This window comes from Leuciscus leuciscus (assembly GCF_965113295.1).
Source record: "Leuciscus leuciscus genome assembly, chromosome: 1".
In the NCBI taxonomy this organism is placed as follows: domain Eukaryota; kingdom Metazoa; phylum Chordata; class Actinopteri; order Cypriniformes; family Leuciscidae; genus Leuciscus; species Leuciscus leuciscus.
In genome coordinates this window covers 49,539,817-49,562,600 of record NC_138725.1, presented here as the reverse complement: position 1 = coordinate 49,562,600, position 22,784 = coordinate 49,539,817, and the positions used below count along the sequence as shown (strand labels likewise).

The 22,784-nt window shown below is 36.0% G+C and overlaps 1 protein-coding gene across 1 annotated transcript; it reads left to right on the top strand.

Moving 5' to 3' along the window:
* ca10b (carbonic anhydrase Xb) lies at positions 1–22,273 on the top strand. The gene is made up of 9 exons (XM_082186764.1): positions 1–737; positions 2,940–3,014; positions 11,796–11,938; positions 14,523–14,708; positions 16,720–16,815; positions 19,891–19,963; positions 20,450–20,604; positions 21,413–21,584; positions 21,785–22,273. Exons 1-9 carry the CDS (start codon positions 680–682, stop codon positions 21,805–21,807), a joined length of 981 nt encoding a protein of 326 aa, XP_082042890.1. The 5' UTR covers positions 1–679; the 3' UTR covers positions 21,808–22,273.
* Positions 22,274–22,784: the final 511 nt, after the last annotated feature.

The window sequence follows — 22,784 nt, the reverse complement described above, 5'->3', positions numbered from 1 at the left end:
AACAGGCCTGTAAATCTACGCAGCTAAAGATTTTTTTTTTAAAACGTGTGCATTAATTAGCTCTCAAATCTGCGTTATAGTAAATAAATAAAGTGATAGCTTAATAAAAGACAAGGATGTTTTTTTCTTTAATACGCGCTCATGTTGCTAATTTTGTAAGTAATGAACAGGAATGTGATCATTTCTAATCCTGTTAAGCCTCACACCAGCAGGAAAGTAATTGCATTAGAGTTTGAATAGATGTCAAAACTAACCGCATTCGCAAGCTAGCGTCACGGGAGCGCGAGCCCCGCCTGCAGGGGGATTAGCACGCGCTAAACCTCAGATCCGCGCGGCGCGCTCTGTCAGGTAACGCCGCAAACACCATCCACGACTAACCTAACATCACAAACAAGGATAAATAAAGATATTGGTTTGGTCTAATTTGGTTTTCGCGATACCAGCCGAGAGGTCGGTGTCTGGACTTTCAAGTTTCTACGCTGTGAACTGTCAAGTGGTCTATCGTTTAGTAAATTTCAAAGTAAATCTGCGCGGTGGGTCGCATCTTTTGGAGAGGACGATGTTCATCATATTTGAGAGTGACGGGAGCGCGCAAGTCAGCGTCGCTCGCGGGGAATGACGCTTCAGACTTTGACCAAGTGTTATCAAGTTAATTATTACCTGATGGACTAAATGAAGAATGCCGCACGTTTGGGAGTTTATTCTGATTCTCAACGTTAATGTCATCTTTGTAGAAGGTAAACTGTTCACATAAAAACTCACTCTCATGATGCTTAAGATGCTGGAAGCTCTGATGTTAATAGACTATAGCAGAATTTTCATTATGCTGGCAATGCATTAACATCCAAAGCTACATAATTATTACATTGAATGTGTGCTTTTTTATTTTTCTCATAACAAAATGCTGAATATTTACTGTCTGAAGCGATTGTTTACTGACTGTCCTGCTGAAGAAAAAAAAAACCCCAAAAAACATTCTGAAGCCAGACTAAAGATGGTATGCTAGTTTTAGCTATTAAGAGGGTCTTCCAGCCAAATCATGATGGTCTTATGTTGGTCTACCTTCTAAAACCAGTAGAACAGTTTGACCAGACTGTGAGACCAGATAGGCTGGTTTTAGCTTGTGTATTTTTTTTCCAAGGTCGTCATTTAAAAAATGAACAGATTTTAAATGGAACATCAGGGATTTGGAGGGGGGAAAATTGCTTCCCAAAAATGTAATTTCCTGCATAGCTGTTTTCTTGTATTCCTTGTTAAAAACAACAACAACAACAACATAGGTTTTGAGAAAAGAATGACCAGGGATTCGAAGAATATTGTATTAAACCAGATTAAGATAGTTTGCTGGATTTTAATGTGGTTTAAAATGGCTTCCCAGCCTGGCCGAGTTAGTCTTCAGGTGATTCAGGTGGTATGCCAGACTAATCAGCTAAAAAGTGCCGAAACCCTTTTAAAAATCAGCCAACAGATGTGTTTGACCTGTCTGGGAGACCAGCAAACCATCTTACACTGGTCTCAACTGCTTTCTTTTCGGTTCTCAATCCTTTTCATCAATGTCATACTTTTCTCAAATGTGATCTTTCTCTAATGAGTACAAACATTATTGTTATATTAAACACTAAAAGGATTTTCACTGCTATGAAACAAAAAAGAAAGACATAAAAAAGGAATACAAGACAAACATGAGTATTAAAAAAATCAATGCAGAAAGGTTGTCAGTGAGGCATGATCCTCAGAGTAATAAGCTCATCTAGAGTCTATGGTGTTCTTATGTTCTTCTGCACTAGTGAAGTACCCAGTTTGTTTTGGCAATTCTGAGTTTGACGTCATCCTTCCTCCTGGGGATGGGCATCTATAATAAAAAAAAACAGACACAAGTTAGATCTTCAAAGAGCAAGAAATGTGCATGAAAGTTTTCTACAGAAAAGCCCGTAATGTATGTTTGAAAGGAAGCTGACGTGTGTTTTGAGGTCAGTCGGCTCAGAGTGTGAGGAAAATCTAAATCAAGCCACCTGGTTAAATGCATGAGGATTATTTTCCTTATTCCAGCCAATAATATCAAAGTGACTCAGGCATGTCAAAAAACGTGCGGTGTAAAATAATACACAAGCCTTTTTATGTTTAGTCCAATATCTCACAGGGAGCCACACACAGCAGAGAGGATAAATGGGGAGCCGGGCTCAATCGAGTGTCAGCATTTCGCAAATCTCTCGGTGTATGAATCTCAGCACCTGTACTTACAGCAAATCCGTGGCTCTCGATGCTTCTAGATACCGTATAGCCCCAGAAAATGGCAGCTTCCTACGAGCCACATAAGTGAAAGTGCACAAGCTTCTCATATCTCAGATACAGATGTCAATAAATTGGGGTGGAAGAAAATTGGGCTCCAATCCTCCTCCCCGTTCATGACGGGCACATCAAAGTAACCTGGCTTGAGAGTAGAGCTGTGGTGTGGTGTATTAAAGAGCAGCCTTGAGTGCTTGACTTGGCAGTGGATATGATGCAAGCTGCAGCCTGAAGCCAGAGGGAGAGAGGTGAGGGGAATAGTGATGTGAGATAACAGAGTGAATTCAGAATGCTGGAGTCTGCTGGCTCTGTGACCTACTTTCCAGCTCCTCCGACAGGGCCCAGAGCAGAGGATCCAGGATGCATCCGTCGTCATTTCACAAATGTCTTTTTTATTCTTCTTGCAAATAAGCGGTGCTATTGGCAAATATTTACTTTATAAATTTGCATGCTACGTGTTATGGGGGGGGGGGGATGTATCGAGTTTTGCCTCAAAAAGACTTTAAATGTGCCTTGTAGCATTAGATACATCTTCATCCTGTTATTTGACAGCAGAAACTTCTCTCCATGGGGAGTTGGGGTCTATTACAGGTGTGACTGTATTTTCAAAGAGCCGTGGGTGAGTGATGTGTGAATCTCTTCTTTTCCCTCAGCACAGCCAGTGTCATCAAAGCTGCACGATGGTTGGTGGGCATACAAAGATCTTGTCCAAGGGAGCTTTATACCAGGTAAGCCTTTCAAAAGAAAGAAAAGAAAACAGTGTGAGAGTATGCATAATGTGTCTTGTCAAGAGTCATGCTGCTTGCCTCACTAAGACTTGCAAGATCTGCAGAGGCTTTGTGTGTTGACTTATAGCACATAAAACTTCAGGATGCCAATTAATATTTTATTCAGTTTGATTCACACTTTTAATGTATGTACACACGGTGTGAAGGAGGTGGATTTCACACTAACAGTATGAACGGTATTTAACAGTATTTGCAATTGCTGCATCATAATTGGGAGATTAAATGGGGAGTTTATATTGCTTACATTTCACTAGATTAGTTAGCCTGATACCTTTAAGGTTGTTAAATGATATACGTGCAAGATAGAGGTTATTTTAAAAGTGAACTTGAAAGCTGAAGTGTGTAATCACCAAACGGAATTGTGTGCAAAAACAATGATTGTTTCAAACAGGTTTCCTCAGACACTCAAACAGGTTTCCTCAGACACTCAAACAGGTTTCCTCAGACACTCAAACAGGTTTCCTCAGACACTCCCGCAGGCTGTTTTTAAAAAATAAATTAGTACTGTTAAAAATGCTGGATTTACTTTGAAACCATTTACACTCATAAGTACATTTTACTAATAAGTACAAAGAAACAGCAAGACACTGAATTAAACGAGAAATTTGTATATAGAAAGACAAAGACTTTTCTTGTAAAACATACTGCAACAATCTTTGTTTTATGTACAGTTTTAAACTGTGGGGGAAAGTTACTTTTAAAGTAATGTGTTACAATATTGTTTTAAAAAAAGTAACTAATTGCATTACTTAGTTACTTTTTATGGAAAGTAATGTGTGCCATTACCTCACCTGGGCTGGGTTTTCTTGCTTGTTTTTAAATAACAAAAAAAAAGTTATATTTTGGCAAATGTAAAGGCCCTTTCACACTAAAAAGCTGAAGGAAATGCAAATTCACTCCTGTACAGAAGAGAGCGCAGCTCAAACAAAACACTCTTTCATCTGCAATAAAAAATAAAAATTAAAACACAAATGTGATGTTTATCTTTTTGCTTATTGTTATGGTTGAATTGGCTCATTGAAGGTCACCAGGAAAGACATTGGTTAATAAAGTGAGATAAAAAATGCGTAAAGTATATTTGTGTAATTTAGCCTATTTAATTATTGAAGGTTTGCGTAAAATTCCGAGTTTGCAATTCACTGTTTTTATTCATTTTGAATAATACTGAATCTGTTTTTGTGCAAATGAGATGAGTAAATGCATGCTGACAATTAGTCTAACTTCGTTACTTATTTGAAAAAGTAAGCTATTTTGTTGCTAGGCATGTGGCCGAAGACAAATGCTATGTTCGGAAAGCCCCTAAAGGGACATGGTAATGTGAAAAAAATATGAGATGGAAGAAGAAAATATGCTTTTGCGTTCTTTCGCAATTATGTTAGAGTAATTATTTATATTTTATATAATTTGCAGGTGTCAAGGAGCTGCTATCAATATGCAGGGTATTGAAATGGCTTTTGAATGCCCACGCTTTTTACTTTCACTTTCAAATTTGCGATCACATTTTACAGGTGGTACTGGCCACACATTTTACAAGATAAGATATTGGTCAATGACGCTCAGGATCTGTTTCACACCAATCGTCCACCCTGTCAGTCTTCTCTCTTTACTATCGTCACGTGAGAAGTAAAATCTGATGCAATGTAATGTAACCAACTACCGCAGCAAGCCTAACTTTTAGGGGCCCAGTAGAATGCGTTACTCATTTTCTGTGCCTTTACGAATTCGGATTTAGGCTTCGGGCACATTACTACTGAATACGTAACTCGCATTACTTGTTATGCGTTACCCAGAAACTGGTTTATAAAGTACATTTATTCAGCAAATATTCATTATAAACACTTTTAAATGGTTACAAAAATATTCTATTTCAAATAAAGAGGCTATACTGTTCTTCTGATTTTCTACTCAAAACAATATATCACGGTTTCCACAAAAGTAGAAAGCAGCACAACTAATTTCAACATTAATAATTATAAGAAATGTAAAAAAAATTATGATTTCTGAATGATCATGTCATGTGACACTGAAGACTGGAGTAATGATGCTGAAAATTCAGCTTTGACACCACAGACATAAATTGCATTTTAAAACTATATTTAAATAGAAACATTTAAATTGTTATATCTTACAACATTACAGTTTTACTGTGCTTTTAATCAAATAAATGTAGACTTGGTGAGCAAATGAGAACTTTTGAATAGAAGTGTCTAGTCTTGTGACTTTTTTTAATTAGCATTTTCTGAAATAAAATCTGTAGAATTTGGCAAAATGGATTTAAACATTGTAAAATGTAATAATAATCAAATCATATAGAATATAGTTGAACACGCAGGCATAGAGCACTGGATGAATTAATTCTCCGCACATCTTGTTCTGCGGGCGCTGATCCCGTGTGGGCCTGGTTATAGCTTAATCTATTTTTACAGCTTGTGGTCTCAACTGATTAATGCTGACTATTGAAGCAGAGGTCTGAGACACTTTATGAGTTTTATTCGAAGTACTTCATTATGTAGTCAGTCAGTAATGTATGTAACCAGCAAAGGAGCCCTTTGAACACTATTTAGTATGCTTAAAAAATAAGCTATCTATAGGGGACAGATCCATACAATTCCTACTTATTCACAAAGAAGGGTCTTTATATTAAAATAAAATAAAAGTTATGCTAGATCTACTTGCAAGGACACTACTTGCAGCAGTGCAGCATCAATCATGGTTGTAAGGGATAACAAGTAAGCCCTATAGCAACTCATAAATATATGCATTGCACATAAATTTACCTCTTTATTAAGCGTTCTGCAAGGGAGAAAAACTCTCTGGATTTATATTGCATAAATGTCCTTGAGACTTAAAAAGGGACTATGAAAGAAATAGGATGAGAAAGCATTCAAAGAGCAAATATCATTCGTTTCTAGGGCTGGGCGATAAAACGATAACGATATGTATCGCGATAGACACGTAATCAATATCAATAAAAAATGCGTTCGATAAAACGTTCGATAATTATTTATTTATTTTTTTCGTTGGAAGAAACCAGCAAAGCAAGTTTGATTGCATGAACAAAGGCACTCACTCTCTAGTAACTAGATAAAACAGAAAAAGTCAGCTCGCCTGACTTAAAGTCTGACCGTAGTCAGACCAATGTCGTCTGCAGATTATGCAAGACCGTCGTCAGTTTTTCTGTTATTCGCGTGCTTATGCGCTGTTCTAGCTAGTTTCTCAGCGCATACATGTGAAGCTCACATGCACTAAAAGCCTGTCTACCAGCGCCTGAATACTAAGTTATCTTTCGAGTCTTATTTTGCTAATACTGTTATACACACAAGGTTTACATAAACTAGTCGGATATGTCTAAAGTGAAAGCAAACTTGAGAAAATTGAGAGAAAATCTGCTTGTCAAATGCGTGTATAATAGACGCGTCGCGCGCAGCTCTTAAAGAGACAGTAGTAATAGTAAACACGCTGCCGCTTGTCCTTAAAGGGATAGTTCACCCAAAAATAAAAATTATCTCATTATTTACGCACTCTAATGTTGTTCCAAACCTGTATTAATTGCCTTCTAATATTTTCTAATATTAATATTTTGAAGAATGTGGGTATCCAAACAGTAGCTGGTCCCCATTGACTTCCATAGGAGGAAAAATATACTATGGAAGTCACTGGGGTACATCAACTGTTTGGTTACCCACATTCTTCCAAATAACTTTTATTTTCAACAGAAGAAAGAAACTTATTCGAGTTTAAAACAACGTGAGAGAGTAAATTATGAAAATTAGAATTTTTAGGAGAACTATCCCTTTAATGTTAATAAAACAACAAAATGTAAAGAGAAAATCACTCACTGCTCTTGACTAATAACTTTATTAATAGCTTTAATAAGTATCAATGTATAATTTATAGAAAATAGAAAGAAATAGATTTATATAATTTATAGAAAGAAATCGTAATATTATATTTTTGCCATATCGCCCACCCCTTTATAAAGCATTTCTTACGTATTCTTTAATTTTGCACCTTAATGTTAAGAGATAATTGTTAAGTGTTCATTGTGATTTTAGACTTTTGAGTTTTCCATGGTCGTGTTGACATTTCTGCCTTTTTAACTGATGGGATTATAATCAGAGGTAGGTTAAATTTAAAATAAAAAATCTTTAAATGTAATATATTTGTCTCCTGGACTGGTCCTTATTTTAAATATGTTATAAAAAAATTCAATAATTATCGATATCGACCGATATGAAACACTTATATCGTGATACAGTTTTCAGCCATATCGCCCAGCCCTATTCGTTTCCCAGAGCATGTCGGATTCATCTCAAGACAGTCCTCACAAGTAAAACACTCTTTTGCTTGTCCAAATGCTAGAGGCAACGGTTTAGTAGTAATCTTTTAAACTTTAGTGTTTGCCTAAAGCGCTTGTGACACTTGTTCAGTTGTCAAATAATATATCTGATCTTATTGTACAATATCAGGCATAGTTGTGAAGTGAAGTTGAAGTTGTGCTCCATAGGGGAAGTGTGTGTCATTTCTGCACCATTAAATAAAATGGAAACAATATTTTTTTTCAAAACAGGTTTTCCAAACACTCCCCTTCTCTGCCATTGGTCAGGCAAACAGATAACCCCGCCCCCAAGCGCACGTCATTGGTTGAGCCACTGGCGCTAAATCAACCTTACAAATTGGTTTCCTTAGCCTGTCTCTGCATATTCAATAGAAGGAAGTATTTAACACTAAAACGATTACACACATCAGCTCTAAGTGCATTTATGATTGCTATCATAGTTACAACAGGAATAAAATGTTACTCTCAGTCACTTTGATCATGTCAGCCACACAAATTTGCTTTCATATCGTACAATTAAAAAGGGCCAGTTTCATTTTAAGATGTTTGAGAGACTAATTTGAGTTTATAATTTTCCTTTTCACTGTTCCATTTTATAATTTTGTCTTATCAGTTAATTGTGATACACCAGAATGTCTCATGATTGACATGCATTGGCTATTTTCAGTCTGTAATCTCTTGTGAGATATAAACTTCTCTTTAATGTGTGCATATTCATGAATGAATATTTCTGTCCTGTTTTTGGCACACTCTCATTATATGCTTACAGCTGTGGCAGAAAGTTCTTACATTGTTAATTGCTTGAGAACATCTCTTTCTGTTCTCCTGAGGGTTATGCTGAAGCTGCTATGAGATGTTCCCCTTTTGAAATGCATGGAGAAAACATGTCTCACTTGCACAAAAAAACAACATGTGTTATATTTCACAAGCAAAACCAGAGACAGTGTGTGTGCATTCAGCATATTAGAATGATTTCTGAAGGATCACGTGACTCTGAAGGCTGGACTTTTCAGCAGCTTTGCCATCACAAAAAATAAATTACAATTTAAAATGTCTAAATAGAAAACCATTATTTTGAAATGGTAGTATTTCACAATGTTCCTGTTTTTCTCTTGGTTTTTGATCAGATAAATGATCAAATACTTCCTTCAAAAAGTCAACAATATAAAGTGGAAAGCTTTTGCTTGCTTTTAACATTTAAAAAATAAACAATAATTAAGTGTTGGGCTGACGTTTCATGTGATTGCATTTACTTGCTATAGCGAAACCAAAGAAGCAGTTCACCATTATACTGTGATTAAATGTATATGTTCAGCTATCTCCCATCAGCACTTGTGCTCAGGGCTATAAACAAACATTGTGTAAGCAAAGCAAAATGATTTAACGTCTTTCTCTTCATCTGGAAAACTGCACTGTTAAAAAAATCTTCAGTTGCAGAAACATGTAAAGCCATGAGAATATGTAAAAGTACATATTTGTAACATTAAAATGAATGTGCTTCTTCCAGATTTAAGACTTTATGCAGCTTTCAGTATGATGTAACCTCAGCGCCTTGCATTGTACTGTACTGTACACTGTTCAGTTGATGTATTTGTCCCCTGTCATACCTAAAAAGCACTTTGACAGAGTTCTCATTAATGTATTGAACCCAAAGCCAAATCTGGCACAGATCCATGAGGATGAGGGTGCCATCTGTCTACCACTCATCAATTGCTACAGCAAAATCACAATATCACTCTGGATATGACAGACTGTTAGCACCAGAGCTCTAAACGCTCAGCTGACCGTAACAATGGATTCAGAGAGTGTTCAGCTAACAACACACTCAACAGGACCTTAAACATAAACTCAGGCTGCTGCTGTTGATTTTTATTTTTTGAATGCATGGTTTTTTATAGAGTTGTTCATTTTTTTGTGTTGCCTGTCTTTTAAAAAAAAAGAATGCATGATATAGCTTTACCATATCGGCCAGTATCAGACATTTTAAAATATTTTAAAATCAGTCCATACTGGACATACTGTATAGTGGATGATATTGGATACTTAATTGTTCATTATTTTGATTTCTTTATTTTTACATTTAGATTATCTTTAATTTAATAATAGCATAAAATGTAATCTTAACAAATCTCAAATTGAATATCATTGAATGTACATTATGATGTTGTGATGCCTAAATGTACTTTTTTTAAATAGTTATTAGTTTTGAAATGTTTATCATAGACAAAATATTATAGAATAAAAAAATAAAAAAAAATAAAAAAATGTAATGTATGAATATGTTCATATTTACAGTTTTTGTATTTCTCTATTATCCAGTTCTAGATCAAGATGATACAACTAGTGTCCGACAACCTGGCTTTAGAATTTTGCTATCATGTTGAATTATGGGCTGAGCTGAGTCTACTTTTAAATAAGCTCACATTTCTTACTTGTTCCTCCTTCAATTTTATAAGCAGTGGCATATTATGTCTGTCCTTGACATTTAAGAAAGCACAGAGAGGCAGTGAAAGTGAGAAGTGAAAAAAAAGAAGCAATTCCACCTAATGAGCTCAGTGGCTGTTAGGATCCCAAACAAAAGCAGGATTACACCTTAGTTAGATCACAGTTTTGGGTACAATCATTTATTTAGGTCACTGTACAAAGAAATTCTGAAAATACACGAATAGCGCGTAAATAGCATGCATTTGAAGGAACAGAGCTTGTTCCACAGCTTCCTAGTATGGCATAATCTTTGTATCTAATGCATTTTCTCATTCTGATTTAATAATGCAACACATCAGTCCGGTTTCACTCCTGCAGAGCCAGGCAGGATGAGAGGAAAATCAGGTCGGGGATCACTTGTTCATGCTGGATAAATCTGTTTATAATCTCAGCCTATGGGGACAAAAGTTGATACTCTTTGCATTGAAGCATCCAAGCTCTTGGTGATCTAATGAGTTTGACGTTGCCAGTGTGGAGGTCAGGGTCACAATATCATCTGCGCTTGCGCTCCTTCCACTAACCTCATACTGGATTCAGTTAAAGGGATGGTTCAAAAATACACACAATCATGTCAGAACTTTTATTTTTAGCTTATAGATCCTTTTAAAGACAGGGGGCCCTATCATACACCTGGTGCCATGCGGCGGCAGTCTTGCGGTGCAAGTGTTTTTTGCTAGTTTCAGCCCGACACATTTATCATTTTCACGTCCTGCGCGACGTTGTTTAAATAATGCATTTGCGCCCATTTGTGCGCCCATGGGTGTGCTGGCCTGAAAACAAGGTGTGTTCTGGCGCATTGTTGGCGCGTTGCTATTTTGAGGCAACTGAAATAAACTGCGCCATTGACCAACTGAAACCTGGTCTAAAGTCAATGGCGCAGTATTTTTTTAAAGAGCGCGTTAGTAATGTGCGCCTATATTTACACACACAGGGACGCGTAGCAGCACACAAACTATCCAACATATTAAAAATAAAAGGATTACAATGTAAAAGATTATTATTGTGTAAATAAAGATATGATGGAATCCGGCTTGTCCCATAGATGGTCTGTTTGTGCGCTTTAACCTCGCACACAAGCAGATCCGTTTGCGCTCTGGAGACACGTTCAGTCTTTCCACTCGTAAATTCCGCCATGTAAATAGCAATCCGCCATGGTGTGAGCACAACTGGCTCTTAAAGGGAATGGGAGAAGATAGTCTGATTGTTTTTTTGCATGTTACGCCCAAAACATACCCAGTACTCATTAAGAGAATAGGGACAGCCCTTTTAGACCATGCGTCGCGCGCACTGACCATTTTTCCCGTTGTTAAACTAGCAAAAGTGGATTCGGACACACCCTATGTGCACTTGCGCCCTGCGCTTTAGACCATATTAATTCTCAAAACAACAAATATGAGGTTTGAGGTTCAATGCCCTAATAAAAATCTCATTCCAATCAGCAATAAAGTTGTTTACTGTTTATAGACTGTGAAACATCTCAGAAAATAAATTAATCATATAAGGTCAAGTATGTCCTTTGGCTGTGTGTCTAATGTGACTAATTCCATCTGTGTTTCTTTTTTTCTTTTTTTTTTGGAGTTTGTTTTTGCGAAGCGAATCGCATTAACATGCAGTTCTCTTATTTGGATGCACAATCATGACCTCAAAGGAGAACCGGCGCTGCGCCTGGTAATTAAGTGGTAAAATTGATTGCTTGTCAAAATGTTGTCTCAAAGGATATCAACCACTAGATCCAAACTCAAAAACAACATCTACACCATGGATGGGGCTAACGGAGGAAATTTGGGATGAGCAATTTGAGATATTTCCAAACAGATCATGACCCATTACAAACATTCTCTTCCTGAAATTTAAAGCAAATGCTCTAAACTTCACTTTTTATGTTTATATTTTACTAGTGCCATCTTTCTGGGGATTAGTTAACACTGCCTGGAACCTGTGCGCGATTGGGAAGAGACAGTCGCCTGTCAACATCGAAACCAGTCGAATGATTTTTGACCCCTTCCTCAACCCACTACGACTCAATGCAGGGCAACGTAAGGTAAGTACAAGAAAGGATACTGGAAGGCTCTTGATCGTATTTTCTTAAAATAACACTGACACTGTGATTGACAGTTGCAGCATAATCCTTTCTATACTATCTGTTTAATCATATAGTAGCTATTTTTCACATTATTTAAACTGGTAGAAGATGTACGGTGACACATTATTCAGTTTAGAACACTGTCCCATAATTCACTGGAATTTTGACAAGATCAGGTCACACGGCATAACCCCAGCTTAGCGGTCCATTTGTCAAATCCTGTATTTACTTCTATGGCTGTTGTTTATACAGCTAGTGATTTGGTTTGTTGCTGAATCTTAATTAATTGAGTGACTTTTTTATATACCTCTATTGGCCATTGAAGCAGATCTTCAATTATTTTTTGCCAAGCATAATAGTAAAGCCTTCCAAATGAAACCTTTGAAGATGGCTAATGCTCCACTACTGTTAGTTTGTTACAACGGTGCTCTAATGAGATCGCTAATTCTCTACGGCGTGCAAAATTGCTTGCCATTTGCTTTCGGTGAAGTGCACCTGCAGTCGGTCAGCAGATTAGTGTGACTAAACTCATTTACCAGACACAAATGCAGCGTTTGATTATTGATGGTTGGTATACATCAGATATCACTCTGACCTCTAAAGGGATTCAGGCGGTTGTTGTCAGATCTTGAGTGCAAAGGGTTGGATTTATTCCATAGAGCAGGAGGGAAAGGAAGGAGTTAATTCCTCATTTAACATCCTGTTTTATGATTAATGCTGTTGTGCATCTGCTGGGGGAGATTAGGCAGGCTCACCATCTGTGCTGACAGGGCCTGTCACCGAAGAATTCTCCAGTGAAGCTCCAAGAGGTTGTGCTTATGGATAATATACCCTAGTTCATCTTCTCTCAATAATACATTAGTACCCTAGACTTAGTCAAGAACCAGGAATAAAAGTGTGCTGTTGTTTTCCTCTGGAGGTTTTTCTGCTCTTATTTCAAGAGACCCAATTACATTTATGTATGCACTTCTCCTTTGAGCTTGTTATGACTGCGCTCTGTATGTGGGGAGTTGATGTTATTCCTAGAGAAAATTCCATTGGAGACCTAAATGTTCTCCATGAATTCAAGTCAGTCTGATTGGTTTGTGGTGTTGGTAACCAGAGGGCTGTTAAATAATGGAATTTATGCATGAAAACTGTAGGCTGTAATGGAAAAGTTTATGGTCTCTTTTACATAGAAAAGGCGCTCATTCGTTTTTAAGTTACTGAATGGAAATATCTTATTTATTTTGTTATTTTTCCACTTCTCTTTAGTTCAGGTAATTGTGATCTATGAATATAATAAAGTCACACCTGTGAAATACAGTGTTGTTATTGTTAACTAAAACTATTAAAAGTTATTTTTGATAATTGAAATAATTGATTTTTTTTTCTTCTGTTTTTAACTAACTGAAAAAAAATACATTTAAGTTTAAGTACTACAATTACTAAAACTAAAACTGAAATAAATATAAATTGAAGCTAAATATAAATATAGAAAAAACGAATAAAAATTACAAAAGGACATAACAAAATTACTAAAACGTAAACTAAAATTTAAAAATGTAAAAATAATCTAATTCTATAATAGTATATAAATATAACTCAAATAATGCTGTGAGAAATAAAGTTGCAATTGTGAGATATAAAGTGGCAATTACAGGAAATAAAGTCGCAATTACCGTACAAGAAACAAGCACAAATGTGAGAAATAAAGTGACAACTGAGATAAAGTCCCAGTTGTGAGATATAAAGTCACTCAATTATGTGAAATTGCAATTATGAGGAAAAAGGGTCAGAGTTGGAAACGGGCTTCCACGGTCTTCTGTGTTTCGGTGGACATTTGTGATTAATGCTGTGAATAATGAGTGTCATTCCTAGTATTATAGTTCAGCTTAAGTTGCCATTTTATTCTAAATTATTTCAGAGCTACAGTTCAAAGTGATCGTAATTACCTCTTGCTCAGAATTTATCCTATGAAACGTCAGGCTAAATGTATGGCTCATTCTCATGTCCCTGAGTGATCAGCACTTCTAAAACTGTCTCTATCACAAATGAGGCGACTATAGTTTGAAATCTCCCATTAGGATACATTCACGAACACTCTTACAGCTGTTTACAAAGATGTTCTGATCACTAGGGCGCCATAACAAGACACACTTTGGTCTCAATTAGTAATCATAACTAGCAAAGTTACCAACAAGTAAAGGCAACATATTCCAGGTGTTGTTTTCCATTTATATGCTTTCGTCTTTCAGCTCAGATGCATTTTCTACATAATTCCTACCTCAGCAGTTGCACCTGTCAACCAGGTTTACCTGGAAAAACCTCGGTCCATCAGAACTAACTAATGTGTTCATTGTGTTAGTGCATATTTTTCCAGGAATTCCCTGTACGGGAGGCACAATGTCAAACAGTGCATGTAATTCCTTTTAGCCTAGCCAGGTGAAAACGGCTTCACCTTTGTCCTCCCAAATGTAAACATGGAATCACTTAATATTGTTTTATCATAAAAAGTCAGAAGTAAGAATGTCTGATCCAGACATGTTTATTATTTTTTCAGGTCAGTGGAACGATGTATAACACGGGGCGACACGTGTCCCTGCGCCCAGACAAGTCACACCTGGTGAACATCTCTGGCGGGCCGCTGAGCTACAGCTACAGGCTGGAGGAGATCCGGCTTCACTTTGGCAGCGAGGACAGCCGGGGCTCAGAGCACCTGCTCAACGGCCAGGCCTTCCCTGGAGAGGTGAGAGCCTGGAAATACATCACTTCTGTGGGATTCAATTAAACCTGTCTTCCTTCAAACGTCTTGATGCGGCGAAAAACCCTTGAAGTACTGGCACTGAAGTTAATGGAGTAGGCAAAATTGTGAAATTAGTCCCTTTTTATCAAATTAGCTTTACACTAGAAATGAAAAAATCTCCTTCTCTTCGACAACATTACAACATGAAACAGAATAAGACAATGAGATATCATTTGAGCAGATCAAAGACATTTTCCAAAGCCAAATCAATTGTTGCAATTTTCCCTAGAGTGATACATTTTTGATTTCTCTGAAAATGTGTGCATTGAGCGGTGTCACTGAGTTTGCATTAATAAAGTCTTTTATATTCAGGATTATGAGCAAAAATCAGGTTTATGGAAGTGATTTTGCTGTAAGAACAGGCTAAATAAAAACATAAAGCAATGAGTCATATTCCAGTTTGCACAGTCACAGGATATAAATTGGTAATGTGCTTTAAATGTACGTTTATAGTGAGGAAAAACAGGCTGAGTACAGACGGGCCACATCCATCATGTGCTGCTTAAAGCTTTTGTGGAGCATATTTCTTGACACTCATTTTTGTCTGAATCTATTAATCTATTCAAAAATATATAAAAAATGCAATGCATACACTATCTGGAAGATTTTTTTATGTTTTTAAAAGAAATCTCTTATGCCAACCAATGCACACAAAAAATAAAATAAAATGTAATATATTTTTTAAATGTACTTTATCCTTGTGATCAAAGCTGTATTTTCAGCATCATTACTCCAGTCTTCAGTGTCACATGATCCTTCAGAAATCATTCTAATATGATGATTTGCTGCCAAAGAAACATTTATTATTATTATTATCAAGGTTGAAAACAGTTGTGTACAATAATTTTCAGGATTCTTTGATGAATACAAAGTTCAAACGAACAGCATTTATCTGAAATAGGAAGCTTTTGTAACATACAACCATTGTTGTTTTTTTGGGAAAGAAATTATTACTTTTAATCTGCAAAGATGGATTAAATTGATCAAAAGTGACAATGAAGACGTTTATTATGTAAGAAAAGCTTTCTATTTCAGATAAATGCTGTTCTTTTGAAGAACCTTGAAAAAAAACTGTTTTCCACATTGATAATAATTATAAATGTTTCTTAACAACAATAATACTAATAAATGTTTGTTTAATGTTTTCAGAAACATTAAAAAAGTGTAAAAGTAGAATAAAGAAGTCCATAAAAAAAACAGTGTGTATATAGTTTAATACTGAAAGAGAGCACGCAATTATTAATGCACAACAACAGACAGTTTTCAAACTGTCAAGAACATCAATTTGTGCCAGGCATATCAAATAATTTTAATGAGTTGAAATGTTTACACTTTATCTTGGCGCAAAGATGTGCGTTTCCCTCTGTGATCCTCACCTCACCTCTGATTTCACTGAAGTCAGCAGCTTCTCTTCATTTTCCTAATCCAAATGAGGTTATATGGGTAGCAGCTTTCCAACAACTTCATTCTGAAGCTGACAAGCAAGCTCATTATAACTGATGACTGAAGCATATTTTCTAATGAGTTCCAATGCAATTTTGAGCCACTGAAAATTAAGCAGCAGATTTCCTGGCTTCCATCTCTCTGCTTTCATTGAGCTGTGCTGAAAGAACAATAAAGCAGGATGGAGGAGCATAAAGGAGCTTCATAATGTTCCCATTAACTATTAATTAACTATTTATATACAACACACAACAAAATATTTATTCAGATTAATGTACTGACCCTCATTACAGTGTCACTTGAGATTACTAGCTGACATAAAGGAAGTTAATGGAGATATGCTGTTATATACACATCATTTATGGGCATATTTTATGGATAATGGCTGTTCTGAAATTAGATTGCAGGCAGTCATACAGTCACAATGGTTTGGCTCCGTGTACACTTTCACCTAGCAGGTGTTTGTTAGTGTTTTACTGGAAGTCACAATTCTTTTTTTTTCTTTTTGCAGGTGCAACTCATCCATTATAATCAGGATTTGTATTTAAATTACAGTGATGCCGCCAGGAGTCCTAATGGAATTGCAGTTGTTTCTATCTTCATGAAGGTTAGTAGACTCAGTTGCTTTAAATGTATACAGTAGAAAGGAGACACTTCATAATCAGTCTTATTAAACTCCATTAATCTTTAGCAAACATTATATACAGTACACTTAACAGATCAGGCCAAATATTAATGTACATAAATCAACATGCCATAAAAGTTCTAACATAATGGTTTGGTATTTTTAAGCATTATATAATGTACTTATTTTATTCATTGAAATTTTCCATGCCCTATTATTAAAGCAATGTTACCTTTAATGAATACTGGAAATTTAACATATAATAATCAAGTAGAATTTGCTCTTAGATGAGCTCTTTAATCTGTTTTTCTTCTCAAAAGTTCAGCAAATATAAAAATCTGCAGTATTCGGTCCCCATTGTTTCATAATCCACTACATTCATTCTGCGTCCATGTTGCTCAAGGGAACAAACTAATAAAATATAATTCATTTATACAAATCTAAATTATTTAAAAATAAATGACAATACTCAATGACAATTGAGAATCATATTTTTGATGGGCGCAAAATAAATAAAATACTTTTCTGATAACAATTCTCTTGGGCAAAAATGTGCATTCTTGGTGCACAAGGCCAGAAAAAGATTTTCTAATTGACTGCCAAGATAAAACATAATCACTAAAAGCTTTTTATTGTTTTATTCAAATCATTGATTCATTGTTATTCATCAGTATTGCCTTGGCATATGAATTCTGTGCTTGTAAAGTGCACTGCAAAAGATTTAGTAATAGTGAAACGTAAAGTACAACTTTTTTTATTTACTTACTATTCCTATGTTAAGAAAGTAAAAATAAGGTTTATAAAGTCACAACTTAAAAAGAGCTCTATGAAATCTGTTTTATTTATTACATTAAATTGTTTAATATATTTTTTATGAGACATTTATATGTCATGGAGAGTAAAGTGCTTGATTTCTGTTTGACTTCACACGCATGATTACAAAATTAACAACAACAGTGTAAATAAAACTGGCAAGTGGTCAAACCATATTAATTATTCATACCCAAGTGCATGCTGGGGAAAGGGAGAATGGGATTGAACCACTAATCTATTTTTTCAGAGCAGGCTTATTTGAAATAAGGCCCTGTCCCATATGGCACCCTAAACACTCTCGGTCTTCCTCTGAGTCCACACTTTCGCGACGTAACGCCGCTTTGACTGTCGGGAAGAAGTCTGCTGTGGAGCTCGCTTCAGTGCGGGCTTGGTAAAAGTACGCATTGAGGAGGGCGCATATAAACTGCAAAGGGGGCACTCTTGAGCACCCTTCTGAAGCCTAAAATGACTAAATGGGACATCCTACGGTCTCATGGTAGATGTGTATGCGGCAGCCATTGCAAGTCAATGTACATCAGCATCATCGCATCATAGGCCCCGCCCACTGGCATTCAGTTGCTTTAAGGTGGGATCAGTCGTTTTTGAAAAACACTTTTGGCCAATGTTGATATTTGGAAATCACCAAAACATACACGCCCCTACCCCAAAAGGATCTTGCCCCTAATTTGATAGCTCCACCCCACACACACGTACGTGACCGTAACCCAGGCAACGACTATGGCGGAATCTGCTGTACCTGCGGACCGAACGTAAGTGAAAGCAATGTGTTACTATGGTAATCCATGTTGAATGTGTTTTAGTAGTAATGTGTGTTTTAAGTTTTAATGCGTCAATGGTTCAGCTCCGTTTCACGTGGAAGACGACGCTCAACACCCACAATGTTATCATGATCAACTCGCTTGAAACAGACAGTGGATGAGGTTTAGACGCGCCAGGCTTAATGTGTCTTTTTCATAGCTGAATTGAACAACAAAAATATCGCAAATGAAAAAACAAGCAAATATGAAACACGAGCATATTCAAGCAATGGCCAGAATATATTAGTTCTGTGAAACAAAACTAAACAATGTTACTCACCTATCAAGAAGAAATAAAGCAACATCGGCGTCCGATGTTAGGCCTTCCCGCTCCTTGAGTTCTCTCCAGCGCTGGTAAGCTTCTCCGATTTGAACACGAGTTCTACCTCTTGCCTAATCGTAAAGCCTTCTTTTTAATTTTAAGTTCCTCTTTTGTTTTTTATCTGCCATCTCTTTCTGTAGTCGTTCGGCTAATATCTGTGCTGTGTGCACTGAGCGCTCTCTCCTCCCCATCTTTAGTAGACACGCCCCTTACTGCTGATTGGTTACAAGCGTGTTTTGGTAGTCGAGTCGAACTCGGTCAAAAGTGTTTTTCAAAAACTACTGATCCCACCTTTAACTGCTAACATTTTGCCATGTGAGCATCACGTCAAAAGCAAATAGAACCCATTATAATCACTGATGCTGTCGACACTGGATACAGTATACACATATTTGTTGTTTTTTAACATTATAAGTGAACCTCAAGCAACATTAAAATAATAAAAAAAATCTATGTATGTCATGACCCCTTTTAGACATGTGAAATGCCATGTTTTACATTCAAATTTAGTTACCATATTCATCTTTAAAAAAGCCATTCAGTCTTGTCTTGATTTCTGTTTATTTACCACTTTTCTCCTCCAAACTAAAGTGAGATAATGGTGGAGATTCCTCGGCATTTAACCTCATCACACAGCATGACGTAAGACTTGCAGATTGCAGCAGGAGTCGCCTCCCTGATGCTTTGAATCGTGACTTCTGTGTAAATTGGGGCAGAACTGCCACAGTTCAGATGAAGGTGTTGCAGTATTGCAGCCCCCCCCCCCGTTCACTTTCATCTAGCTTTGCAGTGATCGTGATGTCGGGGAATGTCCACCAGTCTGCTACTAATGAAGGCACATGGATGAAAGCCATTCATCTTCAGTACATGAAAAAAAAAAAAAAACACGTCCAGATGCCCCTAGAATAAATTCTACTAGACTATTATTGATTATGCTTGTGATTTGGTGAAGCCGTAATGAAATATCTCAGCAGTAAGTTAAGGCTCATGTCATTTGTGATTAATGTACTGAACAACACCATGTTTTATGAAACTCTGCCTTTTCATCAGAAAAAGCTGCAGAAATCTGTTTTTAAATGTTTTCTTTGATATCTGACACTTCAGATTTCAGAGCCTACAAATGTATTTCTGAACCGTATGCTGAGCAGAGAGACCATTACAAGGATTACATATAAACGTAAGTGCCCACAAATACCCATGTACTTCGTCACTAATGTCAGCGGAGCCGGGGGTGCTCTTTTTTTTTTTCACTTTTTCATTTTTAAAGCTGGTTATTATTAACATTCAATTTAAATTTAAATGAATTGTATTAACATTAAATTGAATTTATGTTACTATTGTTAAATTACATTTGATTGAAAACTGCCTCCAGCAATATTATTAAATCGAACGGCTTCCACAGTCTGAATGTGAAATATTGCTTCTGCGTAGAAGACCTTCATAACTCTTATTGAAAAAAGACAGGGAAAACAAACTTGGCTTTGTATTACCACCTGGTGGTCTTGGATAAGAAGTGATATTTTATTCTGTCAGCATTGCCATCAGAACAAAATAATAATAGTGATATGATAATATCATGTATTGTCCTGTAGGAATGTCTAGATATCTTGTAAGTGTGTGTTATTTATCTCAGCCCATCACTTGTTTTGTAAATGTCTTTCAGATGATGCATACTTACTGATGGGGCTCGATATTGAGGAACTGTATCCCGAAACCTCCCGTTTTATCACATATGAAGGGTCGATAACTATTCCACCGTGCCTTGAGACAGCCACCTGGATATTAATGAATAGGCCAATTTACATCTCACAGATAGAGGTGACATGTTGAAAACTCTGTAAAATATTTGTTATATTATATTTCAAATTTCAAGGCTGCAATTATTTGATCAACAATATAGTAAACCAATAATATTATGAAAAGTAATTACAATTTACTTTTATTGAATTTATTTAATTTCTTGACAGTTTGAAAACTGGTTCTTGTTGTACATTAATAATTGTTTGCATCTTTCAGTATGAGGTCAAATTATATACACAGTTTATTTTAAAAACTTTATATACTTTTTTTTTAAACACTTTTTAATGTTTTTGAAAGAAGTCTCTTCTGCTCACTAAAGCTGCATTTATTTAATCAAAAATACAGAAAAACAGTAATATTGTGAAATACTATTGCTATTAAAAATTACTGTTTTCTATTTGAATATATTTTCAAATGTAATTTATTCCTTGGATGTTAAAGCTGAATTTTCAGCATCATTACTCCAGTCTTCAGTGTCACATGATCCTTCAGAAATCATTATAATATGTGATTTGCTGCTCAAGAAACATTTCTTATTATCAATGTTGAAAACACTGGTGCTGCTTAATATTTTTGTGCAAACAATGATTATTTTTCCATGAGTTCATAAGAACAGCATTTTTATATATATATATATATATATATATATATATATATACTAAATAATATATTTTATGAAACTATTTTTATGAAACTCATAATTGAGTTTCACTTTTGATCCATTTAATGCATCTTTGTTGAATAGAAGTATTATTTAAAAATAGATTATATTATATTGAATATAGCCCATATTAACATCTTAATTGCCTTTCCAATATCTCTTCAGATGCAGTCTCTTCGTCTCCTCAGTCAAAACCAGCCGTCTCAGATCTTCCTCAGTATGGGTGACAACATGCGGCCGACCCAGCCACTGCACCAACGCTGCATCCGCACCAACATCAACTTCAGTCAGAGACGGGACTGTCCTAACAACCGTGTGCTGAGGCCGCAATACAGAGGTCTGTGTCACACTCCACATCAATAACATACGCAGGCTGTGCCGCATGCATGCTGCGTTCGATAAAGCTGAGCACTCTAATTAGACGCTTACCATCATTGCTCCTGAAACAGATGGAAATGAAACATTTGTCTTTGTGAATAAGTGGCATGTTTCACAAAGAACGTTATCTGACAGCACATTTTCTGCTTCTCTTTTCAGTGAATGAATGGCTTCTGAAATAAAGGCTTGCTGTGGTTTAGTTACTTCAGAAATGTGGCCAATGGACAGAGGAAGATGGGATACGTTCTGCGGGATGAAGCTTGTCAGTGAGACAGAGGACTCAGTAAAAATATATCAAATTACTTTTCTACTTGTTTACATGTTTATAACAATATATATGTATATCAAAGACATTGAAAGCAATGCTTTGACCGTTCAATCAGACAGGACTGGTTTTCAGTGACACTGGGTATTCGGCTAACTCTCGAGGAACCGTCTGCTCTCGTTGTTTGCATCCGAACAGCAGGTGCGTTCAAGACTTGTTACAGCGAATGAAAAAATACCTTGAGACTTTACTTTGACACCAGGCAAACAAAAGGATTTCAAGCCTATACCTTGGTCTATTTGGAGCATGTTGCCTTCTCTACGTAAGTGTTTACAGTGATACATGAATTGAGTGATATCTGCCCAATAAATCTTTGAAGTGGTCGTTGTGAATGTTTCTCTTTACTTTTTTAATGACGTTTTTGAATCTGCCATGTCACGAAGCTGCAAAATTGATTCTAATGGATTGGCAATCAAAATAATGCATAATTGAGTCTGTTGAATATTTGCGAATTATAATATATGTTGACATGGTGCTCAGAAGGGAAAATGTCATATTGTGTTATGTAATGGATTTAATGAATATTAATAGGGTGACGAATGTGCAATAAAGTGTGTAACAGAGAACAGACCAATCTGTTCAGATTTAGTAACAAAAACTGCCCTATTTATTTGTTGGGTTTAATGAAATAAGCATTTAAATAGCGCATTTTTAAATGTCTTATTTGTTTATACTTGAATGGTTTATCTTTAAATGTAATCTTTTACATCTAAATGTAAAATTTTCAGTAAATATAAATGTATAATCTAAACTGAGATGCTTATATTTACACTTAATATTTAGCTATGTGATAATTATGTCTCAATCATAAATGTACAAATATGAGAAATTTAA

What these genes read in the sequence shown, in the direction of transcription:
- ca10b (XM_082186764.1), top strand. Translation starts at nt 680, where the DNA reads ATGCCGCACGTTTGGGAGTTTATTCTGATTCTCAACGTTAATGTCATC. An exon ending in GCCAGGCCTTCCCTGGAGAG is followed by an intron (nt 14,709 to 16,719) that starts GTGAGAGCCTGG and finishes TTCTTTTTGCAG; the next exon opens with GTGCAACTCATCCATTATAA. An exon ending in TTGTTTCTATCTTCATGAAG is followed by an intron (nt 16,816 to 19,890) that starts GTTAGTAGACTC and finishes CTGACACTTCAG; the next exon opens with ATTTCAGAGCCTACAAATGT.